The sequence below is a fragment of the Sinocyclocheilus rhinocerous genome, unplaced genomic scaffold (assembly GCF_001515625.1).
Source record: "Sinocyclocheilus rhinocerous isolate Xijiao unplaced genomic scaffold, SAMN03320098_v1.1 scaffold295, whole genome shotgun sequence".
NCBI classification, from domain to species: Eukaryota; Metazoa; Chordata; class Actinopteri; order Cypriniformes; family Cyprinidae; genus Sinocyclocheilus; species Sinocyclocheilus rhinocerous.
This window is the reverse complement of record NW_015647035.1, coordinates 1,477,029-1,491,033: the sequence shown is the minus strand read 5'-3', so window position 1 is coordinate 1,491,033 and position 14,005 is coordinate 1,477,029. Positions and strand designations below refer to the sequence as shown.

At 38.4% G+C, this 14,005-nt stretch overlaps 1 protein-coding gene across 1 annotated transcript in view; it reads right to left on the bottom strand.

Annotated features, from left to right (window-relative positions):
• The window catches only part of LOC107708442 (calcium-activated potassium channel subunit alpha-1-like), a 285,003-nt gene that overhangs the window by 64,545 nt on the left and 206,453 nt on the right, over positions 1-14,005 (bottom strand). Inside the window, exons 6-9 of the mRNA XM_016512675.1 lie at positions 8,182-8,257; positions 7,204-7,279; positions 6,650-6,820; positions 3,547-3,638 (exon numbers count right to left, since the gene is read on the bottom strand). Of these exons, the coding sequence (XP_016368161.1) occupies positions 3,547-3,638; positions 6,650-6,820; positions 7,204-7,279; positions 8,182-8,257 (415 nt within the window). The remainder of the gene's footprint in view (positions 1-3,546; positions 3,639-6,649; positions 6,821-7,203; positions 7,280-8,181; positions 8,258-14,005) is intronic.

The window sequence follows — 14,005 nt, the reverse complement described above, 5'->3', positions numbered from 1 at the left end:
CATTATTTTTCATATGCATCTGTTTACATAGAGATCGCTCGTTTCTCCATCCTGTTCACGTGTGTTTTTGTTCGGGAGGTTTTGTACTCGTTCAGAAGATGTGTAATAGCGCCCCCCGAGTGTATAACAGTGAAACACGAAAAGCCGTAAAAACTCGTCTTTGGCGGGGAAGTGTTTTCTTCTAAAAGACGAGATAACTTGCGGGGAAAGAGTTAAAGGTGTTAAGGGTACCCTTTGTAACTTGTAGACTATGACTACAATTAAAGGTACATACTACTAGTCAAAGGTTTGTGGTCAGTAAGGTTAACTTAATAACTTAACCAAATAACTTAAAATAACCCTTTTAAATTTTAATACCTTTTATATTTTAATACATTTTAAAATGTAATTTATTTCTGTGATGCAAATCTGAATTTTCAGCATCATCACTCCAGTCTTCAGAGTCACATAATTCTTCAGAAATCATTTTAATATGCTGTTTTGCTGCTCAAGAAACATTTCTTATTATAAATGTTGAAAATAGTTGTGCTGCTTAATATTTTTGTGGAAACTGTAGTGCTTTTTTCAGGATTCTTTGATGAATAGAAAGTTCAAAAGAACAGCATTTATTTGATTATGTAGAAATGTTTTTTAACAATATATATTAAATGTCTGCACTGTCACTCTTTCTGAATAAAAGTATTTATTTCTTTAAAAAATATAAAAAAATACAAAATCTTACTGACCCCAAACTTTTGAACTTTACAGTATATATAATTTTATGCTGTCACTCTAGTGATCCTGATGGCATTTGTCCATCACAAACCATGTTGATCCTAAACATAACAGTTTCTTTCTCTAATTCTCTAATTGTTTGAAAAAAGACTAGTCTTTACTCATTTACTCACACACTTCATTAAATTTCTTGGTTCATTTTCGATGACATTTATGCGTTTCGATGACATTTATGCAGCCTCCAATGTTTATTCATAAACACCTACTCATGGATTTCGTTATAAAAAAAAAACCTTGGCTCTTGGACTTTTGTGAGTTTGTGCAGAATTACACTCTAAACGTATGTATTTTGCACCAGCCTGAGCTTGTCGGAAATGTGCTGACAGTGGAAATAAATATCCCGACACATTTATTTCGAGGTGTCGTGATGTGTCCGTTCATGAGCACACAGTCCCATGCATATTTAAACAATAAGGCAAAGCCTGGTGCCTGTCTTTCTGCTCGGCCAGAGAGCTGGAGCCTACTGTAATCGCAACCAGATGCATGCATAGCCAGAGAGAAAGAAAGTGAGAGAAAGAGAGAGGCTTTTGACAAGCCTTCTCTCAACACCAGACTGCGAATCCAAACGTGGGGCTGAGGCCAAACATAACATTTCATCAATCTTGTTTCACTGACAGCGAAACGGCATCAAACAAAGGGGCTCTTAATGGCTTTCTCCCGGCTTAGTATTTGCCCTCAAATTCAGAAGATGAAAGCCGGACGTGACCGTGGGCCTGTTTCACGCTGTGAAATGGGTTGGGAAAGAGCGCGCACGAGAGAGAGTGAGAGAGGGGGCTCTGGAACTTAAACGCGAGTGTTCGGGAGAATCGCTGTGCTGATGACAGGGCCGTGTTTGAGCCAGAAACGAGTGGGGGGGTTCAAAATATCCACATTCACATTCAGGGGTCATCTCTGAAAAGGAAAAGAAAAAACGGGACATAGTAAAAGTACCAAGCGGGGCAAAAAAGCAAGCCAATTGCAATGGAGCAGCTCCAGTGCGATAGCTGAGGCATCCAGGCATTCAGGGTGTGCGCTGACTGAAGATCAGGGCCAGAGTCATGTCACACAGAGATGAGAGATGAGAGAGGCTTTTCTCACTGCAGCATGCAAACTAAAAAGCCAACATACGTCCATTCACAGAGAGCATGCGAGAGATGGGTCAAGCATGATGAGCAGAACTCGAGAGAACAAAAAACTAAAACAAACACAAGACAATGATGACACTAAGTGAACAGTGTTTACATACTGATCGTTACATACAGTATAAGCTAGTGATCTTCTATCATTCATTTTGCTCTTTTCTATTTCAAATGCAAAACAAACACTGATTCTACAGTAGCACATAACGGATGGAAAAGCAACAGTCACTGTAATGAAATTAAAATGCAGCAGATGCGTTAGGGAAAAGAAGCCACGGACACAGAGCAAAGGACATTGACATGTGGCTTCGATGGCCAAGGTCTCCAGTCACAGTGTGACATTCATTCGTCCTATCATTTTTTGTCTGCACTAACCCCCTCTCTATCAGAGACGGGGACGCGTGTGAGTCACACAACCACACCTGGTTCTGGATTTTGACTTACTTTCTGCCTCGTGTCGAGTTATAACTCCCTCCGAATTTCTTCCGATTAAGGATGAGAGCAGCAATTTCTGGCACGTAGCGAGCAAACATGGCCTACATGCATGGAACAGAAAAAGAAAAGTGCATGCAAAGAGGGGTTCTGCTGTGACCAAAGCCACAGAGGCACCTGGAATACTTACTTTCTGCCATTTACCGCACTATAGGAACCACCATATTTCTTGCGGTTTCCTATTAACTCTATGATTTCAGGGACGTAGCTGGCAAACATGGCCTAAGGAGAAGATAGGAGACAGAAGCAGAGGCTAAAAAAGCGGAGAGACCCATCCGAGTCTGGACATTTTTCCCCCAACCTCTGAGGTGCAGAAATTGACGTGTTTGGTCCAAAAACAAAATGATGTAGCTTGGTAAAATGTCAATTTTTTGTTTGTTCGTTTTCTAATTTAAATAATGAGCAAAAAATACTTTAAAAAAATTTATAAATGTCCATTGTGCTTCTAAAAAGATCTGAAAGAAAAAAAATTCAAATTGAAGGGAAAATGGAATAATGGACAAAAGGCCAACTTTGGAGACACTCCACTATTTTTCAGGATTCACAGATGAATAGAAAGTTCAAAAGACCAGCATTTATTTGAACATTATAAATGACTTTACTGTCACTTTTGATCAATGTAATGTGTCCTTGCCGACTGAAAGAACTAATTTCTTTCCAAAAATAAAACCTTTTGAACTGTACGAAATACGGCTTAGCGATAAAAACATACAACACGCACACGCAGAAGCCCAGTGTCACAAGTAGCACGAATCAGCAAGCGATGAGCGACTCACACGACGCCACAAGCAATGAGATGATATGTGCCATTTGACCCCAGACCCTCATAATAATACGACTCCCTGTGGAGGAGCACCTCTGACGTCACAGGAAGCACTACAGCGACTTCCTGTGAGGTCAGAGTCTGCGCTCCTCCACGCCAGACCCTGCGGAAAATAAGAACCTATTCATTAGAGGTTCGGTGTCTTCAATCCTTTGACTTACTTTCTTCCTTGGGTCGAGTTATAACTCCCTCCATATTTCTTCCGATTAAGGATGAGAGCAGCAATTTCTGGCACGTAGCGAGCAAACATGGCCTACATGCATGGAACAGAAAAAGAAAAGTGCATGCAAAGAGGGGTTCTGCTGTGACCAAAGCCACAGAGGCACCTGGAATACTTACTTTCTGCCATTTACCGCACTATAGGAACCACCATATTTCTTGCGGTTTCCTATTAACTCTATGATTTCAGGGACGTAGCTGGCAAACATGGCCTAAGGAGAAGATAGGAGACAGAAGCAGAGGCTAAAAAAGCGGAGAGACCCATCCGAGTCTGGACATTTTTCCCCCAACCTCTGAGGTGCAGAAATTGACGTGTTTGGTCCAAAAACAAAATGATGTAGCTTGGTAAAATGTCAATTTTTTGTTTGTTCGTTTTCTAATTTAAATAATAAGCAAAAAATACTTTAAAAAAATTTATAAATGTCCATTGTGCTTCTAAAAAGATCTGAAAGAAAAAAAATTCAAATTGAAGGGAAAATGGAATAATGGACAAAAGGCCAACTTTGGAGACACTCCACTGGTTTGGAGACACATAAAAAAAAGTTTGTCGTGCTGTCAATCTTTATTTTCTCTGACAGCACAAAAAACTGTCTTCAGAGAAGGAAGAGAAAAAAGAAAAAAAAACCTACATGCCATGTTTTGTCCAACAAACACTAATGCAAGTGGCAAGTGGATTTGAATAGTCCAGTCTGATCGCCCACAGCTGCAAAGAACATTAAGACTCATTAGTGTGCTTTAAATGAGCTGGATGCACTTTGCAAGATTGCAGCCTTGACAAAGTTCTGTTTTATCTCCATGCTGTGTGTTACTATGGATCTTAATCCCTGAGTTGTCAGCCTGACCTCCCGAAGAGAGTTGTGAGAGGTTCTTCACCTCTCTATAGGGCCCTGATGAATTATGACATCTGCCTGATCAGATCTGACGGTTTACAACATTTCCACACTTGAAGTCATTCATTGAACACCTGATATAAAGCAGAGCAGTGATTATTTCCAGCCCTTTTTAAAAACAAAAAGAAATAGCAGATTGCTATGGAAACTTCTGGACAGCTGGAACTTCGTGTCCAGTGCAAGAACTGAAGCGCATCTGTCCTGCATTATGTCGATATAAACTTCACATTAGACCTTCTGAATGCCTGTGGATGATCAATACATTGGGCAATATATATTGATTCTTGAATCTGAATATATTTTGAGTAATTTCTTTTTAAATGTTTCTATGAAAGTGTTTCAAAATGACATCATTATTCAAAAATGATTAATTGTAAAATGTGTATACGAGTTACCTTAAGGAGCTATTTCTACCTGATCTAAACCATTATTGCAATAGTGTAACCAAATTTATTTAGGTTCAGTTTTGGTATTTTACTTCTTTACTATATAAAAACGTTTTATTTTAACTTGTTATTTAAAATGTTTTAAATGCAATGTTAAAATGACGGTAATTTGAATGATAAAATCATGTTTTTTTTTTCGTGTAATCGACTATTGTTTTCAGTGTCGACTAGTAGGAGCTGTACCGTTTAGTCGACTAGTCGACTAGACCCGCACATCCCTAATAAGTATATATAAATATAAGATCCTAGATCATTTTTGTTTTAATCATGGATATGTTGTGTGGTGTATTAGTGGAGGTGATGATCTGTGTTGTGTATATACATGAAAATTGTCTAGTATTTAAATGGAAATGATTGAATGATTTTAGTAACTGAACATTGGCTAATGAACGATGACGTCAATATAATTAGTGATTTGAAAAGTGGGTGGAGGGATTGAATTGCTTTGCATACTGAGGAAGGCTTTGAGTGGAAACGTTTGTGTCTTTTCCCATTAACGATGAATGTAAAATAAAACGAAAAAAGAAGACTGTTTTCGTGAGTGTGGATCATGATCTCCTATACTAGGTATTTTACTTCTTGCAATCAATCTACTCAGCCACAATAGCAATTTAGTTGAATTGCCATTTTCCACTTAATTATAATTTTACCAAAAACTTCCTGCAAAACGTCTCAGGTTACATATGTAACCATGGATCCCTGAGTAGGGAACGAGACACAACCTAGAGGACGCAGTTCGAAGTTCCCATGAAAGGGAACATACACATCTAGTGTTTTCTGTGTTATTTCTGTATATTTTCCGGTATCCTCATCTGAAGTTACTCTGGTGTAAATGCACTTATAAGAGTGTTTTTGGCTGCTGTTGCTATGGTGACGCTCAAGCAGGACTATGGGCCATCCGACTGCCACTGTGTTTGTTCTGAGGAAGGCTTTGAGTGGAAACGTTTGTGTCTTTTCCCATTAACGATGAATGTAAAATAAAACGAAAAAAGAAGACTGTTTTCGTGAGTGTGGATCATGATCTCCTATACTAGGTATTTTACTTCTTGCAATCAATCTACTCAGCCACAATAGCAATTTAGTTGAATTGCCATTTTCCACTTAATTATAATTTTACCAAAAACTTCCTGCAAAACGTCTCAGGTTACATATGTAACCATGGATCCCTGAGTAGGGAACGAGACACTGCGTCCTCTAGGGGTCGCTATGGGGAAACCTAGAGGACGCAGTTCGAAGTTCCCATGAAAGGGAACATACACATCTAGTGTTTTCTGTGTTATTTCTGTATATTTTCCGGTATCCTCATCTGAAGTTACTCTGGTGTAAATGCACTTATAAGAGTGTTTTTGGCTGCTGTTGCTATGGTGACGCTCAAGCAGGACTATGGGCCATCCGACTGCCACTGTGTTTGTTGGAATTCGGGGAGGGAAACAGAAGGATGGGATCTCCTGAAACCGCTTTAAGAGAATAGCAACAACATTATCGTCAAAATACATTTCTTTAAATACTAATTTAAATGCAATAAACATAATAAGGGATAGTGTCATATAGCATAAAAAATTACAGCACAAAAATTTACTAAATGCATGTACTTTTCATCTTAACTTGGGCTGTAATGGTGAAACAAGGTTATGGATCTTAACGGCAGGGGAGTAAACATTACAAAGACAATGGACATATACAATATGGTAAAAACAGTGTAATAATTTGGGCTATCATGAAGACTGTGGTATGGTAAAAACAGTGTTATAATTTCAAGACTGTGGAAAGACGACAGTTATGAGGGTGTCAGATCACAGGAGTTTTGCATGATTTTTAAATGGTAGTTGTTTGCATTGGGGAAGGGGAGGGATGCAGGAGTGCCAACAAGAGGAAAATTGATTTTACCAGGCCACCAAGAATGAAGAAGACCATGAAAAGGCGTCCAAGAGTGGTTCTTGCATAGACGTCTCCATATCCCACCGTGGACATAGTGACCATTAATAAGTACACACATTCCCAATATGAGAGCGGTTGAGAGTTTTGGAAGTTTTCCCATGGATCCCCTGAGTTTTCCACCTGCCACAGGAAGGAGAGCAAAGAGTGAATTACTGACAGATCTAAACACGATCCTCTACAGCCATCTACTGTCCATACAGAAAATCACAAGGATGAATTGTGACAGGAACCAAACTGAGGATTTAGTGGCGATCAGTCTCTGCTGCCATCTAGTGGCACAGATGTCCTCTGGCACATCCTGATAAAAACAAAACAAAAACAAAAAAAAAACACGAAAAAAGAACCACAAAACACCAGATCTTTAGATGAACTACAACACAAACCACATATGCCACAAAGGGACAGACGTGTTCCTCCCACGAATCTGCATGTGCACTCCTCTCTGTGTCATTTCTCCAGGGGCATGGGGAGAGAGGGGGGCGTGTGTGTGTTTTTTCACTCACCAGATGAATGAATCCTGCAGCAGTGAGCCATGTGCTTATGAAGATGGAACACAGGTTCACCAGCTTGATGGAATTACTGTGAGAGACGAGAGTTACATCACACCTCTCAAAGTGAAACGCATCACACTGACGTACAGATCAGTCAGTCATCTATTGAGCCCAACACACACACGATCGCTTTGCCTTGACGCTGCTCGCTGGGAGTGAACACACAGGTTATCAGCAAACAAATCAGAAGATAGTGGGATCTCGAGGACGACCAACGCATATTGGAGCTGTTAAGTCTATAGGAGCGTTTACATTGGCGGTTATTACTCGAATGCTGTATCTGTGCCACGTTGGTGTGAATTTTGCACCACCTCAAATCACCACTCTCACAAAAATACGAATCATTTTCGATCACTGCAAATCACCGTCAATGTGAATGCCCCTTCTTCAGCAGTCAATGAGAGAAAATACAGTGGTGCAAATGTAACGCCCTGTTGACAGCTGTGTCAGTTCGGTGTGATATATCTTAGCAATTTCCCCCAACTGAAAAACAAGATGGCAGCTAAAATAAATGAAACGTCCAGCAGTTTTACAACCACTGAGTTGGGTGCTGACTGCTTTTTCTCCAATTCCTTTCGGAATCATTGACATTTACGAAATACCACTGCGGTGTCAGGAGGCGCTCATCTGTCGTGTGTGACAGCCTGGCGGAGGAGGAATCAATCAGAGGCCTGTCTGCTTCACACTCCTGCATTCATCAGGCTGTTCTCTTACCTACAGCACACTAAATGCACACGTAAAAAACATTCTGCTCAGCTACGAGCCCTGCAGACTTCTGGGTCAAAGTCACAGAGGTGTGTGGTAAGCGATGGAAGGGACACCGGAGACTCCTAAGGAGCTGTAGAGACTGTGTGTGTTGATGCCAGTGGAGTGGAGTGGAGCTTTCGAAACTGAGAGTGAGAGAGGTGCGTGATATGTTGTTGGCCTTACCTTGTTTTTAAGATATTCAAAAACTGTAAAATTTCTGAGAACTGTATCAATCTCAAGGCTCTTAGAAACCTCAGACCTGCAAGAGAAAGGAGAAAAGCAGACGAGAATCAATAAAAGGGTTATTGTAAAGCAATGAACTGTTCAAAATGGAACACCAGATTACTGCATATTAGATTCTACATTCCATTTTTAAGACCCCATAATTGGCAATAATTGGCTCAGTTTTCTTTCTTGCTCTGACACATTTCAAACAAGCTTTTTTTTTTGTTAAAAAGCTTTAGTTTTTAGTTTTACACCACAGCCATGAACTAATGATTTGCTACTTGCTAAGTGTAGTAGGTGGTAAAAGGAGAGTCATCAGTATTTTATTTTTAAAACCTTATATTTTATGTGTAACAGCTAAAAGTTGTTTTTGTTGTTTGTTTGTTTTTTTTTTGGTTCTTTTTCAGACCAATTTTAGAAGGATTACCTCAGTGCTATGAAAAGTAACAATAATAATGGTAATATTTCATAATAGTAATATTTTATGGGTCTTCAAAAATAGTATGTGAAACAACATAGTATGCAATGATAAACATGTCAAACAGTAGTAACCTGCTTCAGTGGTCACTGTTGTCATAGTACACTCATTTATTAACACAAATAAATTTAATAATACTCCTTTTTAATAATTCAATGTTGTTAAATGACTACATTTTAAAAGCCCAATCAAATAATGAGTCACAAATAAAAAGTCCATTTATTTTTCTAAAAGGGGATATATATTGCATGCAGTGTACTCTACTTCAGTACTGCACATTCTGGCAAATACAGTGGCTCATTCATAAATATATATTTTTGTGTAGCGTGCACAAACTGCATTCAGACACGGACATCTTATGAAAACATTTCCAGTCACCATTTTCATTACAATTAAGTAGGGATGGGTATCGTTAAGGTTTTAACGGTATTACTACTCTTACCGATACTGCTTATCGATTCGGTACTTTAACGGTATTCTTATCGGTACTTTTTGTTTTATATATATATATATATATATTATTTGATCGTTTGGACATGCGCCCGAAGCTCAAAGTGTAATTTGTTTGTCCGTTTTGGAGCGCGCCCACCACATTTCAGGCTGAACAACAGCTCTTGTGCGGATTGTGCTTTCAACATTTTATTATCAAACATGTCCCGCAATTTAGCAACAGTAAAGACGGCATTTTACAACAATCACCGACTGAGCTGATTCTGACGTTAAGTTTGGGTTATAGGGAGGAACGAATGCGCACCGCTGTGAAGGGAAAGAAGTTGCGCAAGACGAAACGCAGCTAGTTTTTACTAGCTCTACCTCATTTCTTCTTTTGTATAATCCTTAGAAGCCAAAATCGAAATAAAAAAAAATAAGCTTAATAAAACCGCCACAGGCCTAAAGTGTAAGCAGATGTTTGAATGTTTAGTTCTCTCTTCTATCATAATTAAACAGGGCTTTCATGTTGCGCGTGCTGAAGCTTCTGAATTGCGAATAGCAAAAATGCATCATAGAGAAATGTTTGAAAAACAGCTGGCGACTCTGGTGAGATAGAATTTGCAAGATAATGTATATATAGCAATAATAAATGTATGTGTGTTTTCTTAATTTCTCCAGTACCGATAAGAGAACCGTTAACGTCAGAGCTTATCGATACTCCGGTCTTTCACAATCATATGATGAGGAGGAAATACACTTTTCTGTATATAAAAACTTTTTTTTTTTTACAAACTTTTTCCATTTTTTTTTTTTTTTTTTTTAAACAAAACTACTTTACTAGCAAAATATTGTTTCTTTCTCATACTTTTTGAAAATGTCTGAAATATGATCTGGACATGTACTTGACCTGTCTTGTGAGATTCAACTGTGTAAAAAATAATGTTAATGTTACATGTTTTGGTTGTCATAAACTTTAAACTTCAATCAGTTTATTCCGGCTTAGAGCAGAGAAAGAACCACCATGGAACAATCACACTTTTGTGTGTGTGAGAGCGAGAGAGATGTAGGTGCTGAAATGAGTGCATCACGAAGCAGATTAGAGAACAATATCACCAGCTTCAGCAGACTTCTTACATAAACAGCATTTTTCCTGCCTTCAGTCTCACAAACATCATCTATTCAGAAACACAGCATCTTAGCTTCTGCTGCAATTCGTACAAAAATGAATCAAAAAGGTTCCTGATAAGATTCACCAGTTTCACTTTGCAGAAATATTTTTAAGGCAAGTTTGATGTTATCTTCAGCAATAGGAAACAAAAACACTGCAATAAACCCCCTAAAAACTCTTGCACAAAGTAAACAAGTGAAAAATTCTAACTGCACAGTTTCTGCAAATATAGTATTAAACTACAAGTTCCCAAGAAAGGATGTCTTACCCCAGTTAGACAGCACATGGAGGCAGCTCTGGCTGTCACTCTCTTTGCTGTCTCCTATCTGGCCTGGGCCCAACTTCACACGGTAACCATTCTGAAACAGGTCAGCACATGACTTTTTGCGCCGTCGGCTCTCTTGAACGGTTTCTGTGACCAGAGTGCCCCGTGGGCCCCGAAACACTAGCAACTTGCTGGAGATCATGATTCTGTGATCCTACTCCTTTATAAGTTCAGAAACGCAGAATGTGACGCTTCCTCAGAACTTAAAAGATGTGTAAACCTCAGATGTACTTGATCAAAAAAAATCTAATTTGCTCAGAGAGAAAGAAACAAAGTTTCCCTAGGCATGAACGTCAGAATGTATCCAGAAGACTGTTTAACAATACTAAAAACCCTTCAAGCCTAGACAGTGACACCTGCCATTGGCTGAAAACCCTGACTGAAGCCACAATCTCTGACATATTTGGTCTGATCTTTTCAGTATTAAACTCCCACGCATGCATCTTTCCTTTGACCCTTTCTCTGTTTTAGTGAGTTGATTAGATTTTGTATACACTGAACCCTTCTAGGGATTTCAAATGGAAAAAAAACTATCCTGAATTAATCACAGGGCTTGTACTAGCAATGATGTTTTCTCATGCTGTTTTTTTTAAACAGTACTGCCCACTGAAAGCTGTGCCTGATATAAATGAAATCTCTGTCGATTTGACACTTATCGTCATACCACCCAGCCATGTAAAACAATAATCACTTTTGCTTGCTTCATTTCACTCATGTCCAGCAGTCGTCTATCTCAGAATTCGTTAACTGCTTTTGTTTGATTCCACAGACAAGTCCATATGTCACAGATGTTTGCTTCTGCTGAGATAGCAACAGTACAATTTCTTTTGTCATCTGTATTTTATAATTAGTACTAGAGCCCTGCACGGGCCTCAAATATAGGCCCTAGCCCGGCCCTGGCCCGAGACGCTCAGGCCCTAGCCCGGCCCGTGTCCGACAGCTTATCAGAATTACCGGCCCGAGCCCGTCTCCCCCCTCCCCCCCCTCTCCCAAAACAGCTTATACTACTGTTTCAGCTATTAAAATAATTAAGTTTTGTTAAGTTAGAAAAACGTTTGGAGCATTTTTTTGTTTACAAGTAATGGAGTTCATCACTTAAACAGGCACTGATGTTCCATACAGAGCACAAAAAATACAAACCATCACAAAAATTGTTTTTAGACAAAGTTTTCTTAATTTGATAAAAATGGAAGAGTGCAGAAACATAACACCTCTTACACCTTAACAAAATATAAAATAAAAAACAATGGCAGACATTTAGGGAAAGTGAGCAAAGATAAAAATATTTGTCATTATTTTATCTTTGTTATTAGAAAATAAGAACAAAGATATACATTACAAATACACATAATATACAAATAAAACAAACATTTTCAGGTTTTTCAGGTACAGTATTTAGCAGTAACATTCAAGAAATTGAATGAACAAATATTAAAATAAAACACTATATACACTACATACATCAATTATACTTTTTTTCTGTGTTTTGTTGTTTTATTAACATTAAAAGAATAGTTCACCACAAATGTGTTCATCTGTCTTTCAATTCTGTAATAGTGTTTCATTTTTATACCATCATTTACTCAAGTTGTTTTAAACCTGAATTAATTTATTTCGTCTGTTGAACATAAAAGTTATTTTTGAAGAATGTGGGTAACCAAGCAGTTGCTTGTCCACAGTAACTTCCATGGTATTTTTTTCCTACTGTAAGTCAGTGTGGACCATCTACTGTTTGGTTACTCACATTCTTCAAAATATCTTCTTTTGTGTTCAGCACAAGAAAGAAATTAATACAGGTTTAAGACAAAATGTGAGTTTGTAAATAATGACAGAAATTTAATTTTTTGGGTGAACTATCCCTTTAATGACAGGCAGCAGCATGTTTAGTAGCTACTGTCCCTTTAAAAGCTGCACGCGTTTCTCTCCCAACTGTTTACTTTCATTTTAGACATAGCCAACTGTGTTTATATGTAAACCTTTTTGACAGTATTAGACACGAAATCAATCAGACGCTTTTTGACAGGCTCTCAGTGTGAGCGCGCTTCATGAGTACTCAGAAAAAGCGCGTGCAGAACAGCACGTGAAGACAGGCTCTCAGTGGCGCTTCATGAGTACACGCTCAGAAAAAGCTCGTGCAGAACAGCACGTGAATTAAATGTTTAACCGGTTATTGCTTTAAAGCAGATGGAAATAATGTAGTTTTGTGATTGCGCATAAGTGTAGTGTCCCATGAGAGTAACTCTACCGCTGAGCTAACACTGAAGTGAACGCATGTGGCGATGTACATTATATTGAGACGGAGGGAGGCGCCAGAACTGCAGCTGATAGAATGTGCGCTGTAGCACGATACAACAATATTTCTTCAAAAGCAGATCATGGAGACATTTTAATAGTCCACGATCAAAAATCGTCATATCGGTCGCACACCCCTAACTACCAAGTATAATCAATCTCACACACACAAACAAGCACAAGAAATCACTTCACACTATTAAGCGGCTATGTTATGAACAAGCAAAACTGTATCGCACGCGTGCTACAGTGGTAAATTTATTCATCGCACAGACCAGTTTTTTCGTATATGTCGCACTGTACAGCCCTGTTTAAAGTAACGACCAAGCGGCCAGCGGCAGACAGTGAGTTCATCATAGCCTATGTTTGATCAATTTAGCCTTCTCAAATCATCACGACTTGCCTAAAATAAAAGATATAGATATAAAACAGTTCAAGCATATCACAATGTTAGTTTAAATGTTTAACCTATATAAATGTGCACTATTAGATGCATATCTAATCGTTTGTGCGGAGAGCTAAAGCACGCTTTACAGGACATGGAGGCGCCGGCGTGATCACTTGCATTGGAAACAACTTAAAATATGTCGTCATTTTTGCTCATAAAGGTAATAGTAATATATCACTCGGAACTGTAAAGGGTCTACTTTTATTTGTGTGCACTCACAATATCAACAAAACATTGTACTTTTATAAAAATAATTCAAATCAAAAACAAAAACTCTTTTTAAATGTAAATATGTAAATATGGCGCGTCCAATGAGGAGATGGCGAGTCAGGATCGTCATCTTCATCTTTGCGACACGGACTCAGAAAATACAAATTTATTAATAAATAATTCAAATATCTCCTTACTATTTCCCCTGACACATTCATGGTAATTACTTTTGCTGGGGCTTTGCGGCACACTTTAGCCTATTGCGTGTAGTAAATCAGCTCAAAAGGGAAATATTTATGACTAATTATAACTGGTTATGATTAATAATAAATATTTAGATTAGATCTTCGAATTAACTGTAGCAGAATCAATATCACCATTACTTGATCTGTCCGTCCACCGAGCAGACAAAATAATCATTTATCAATT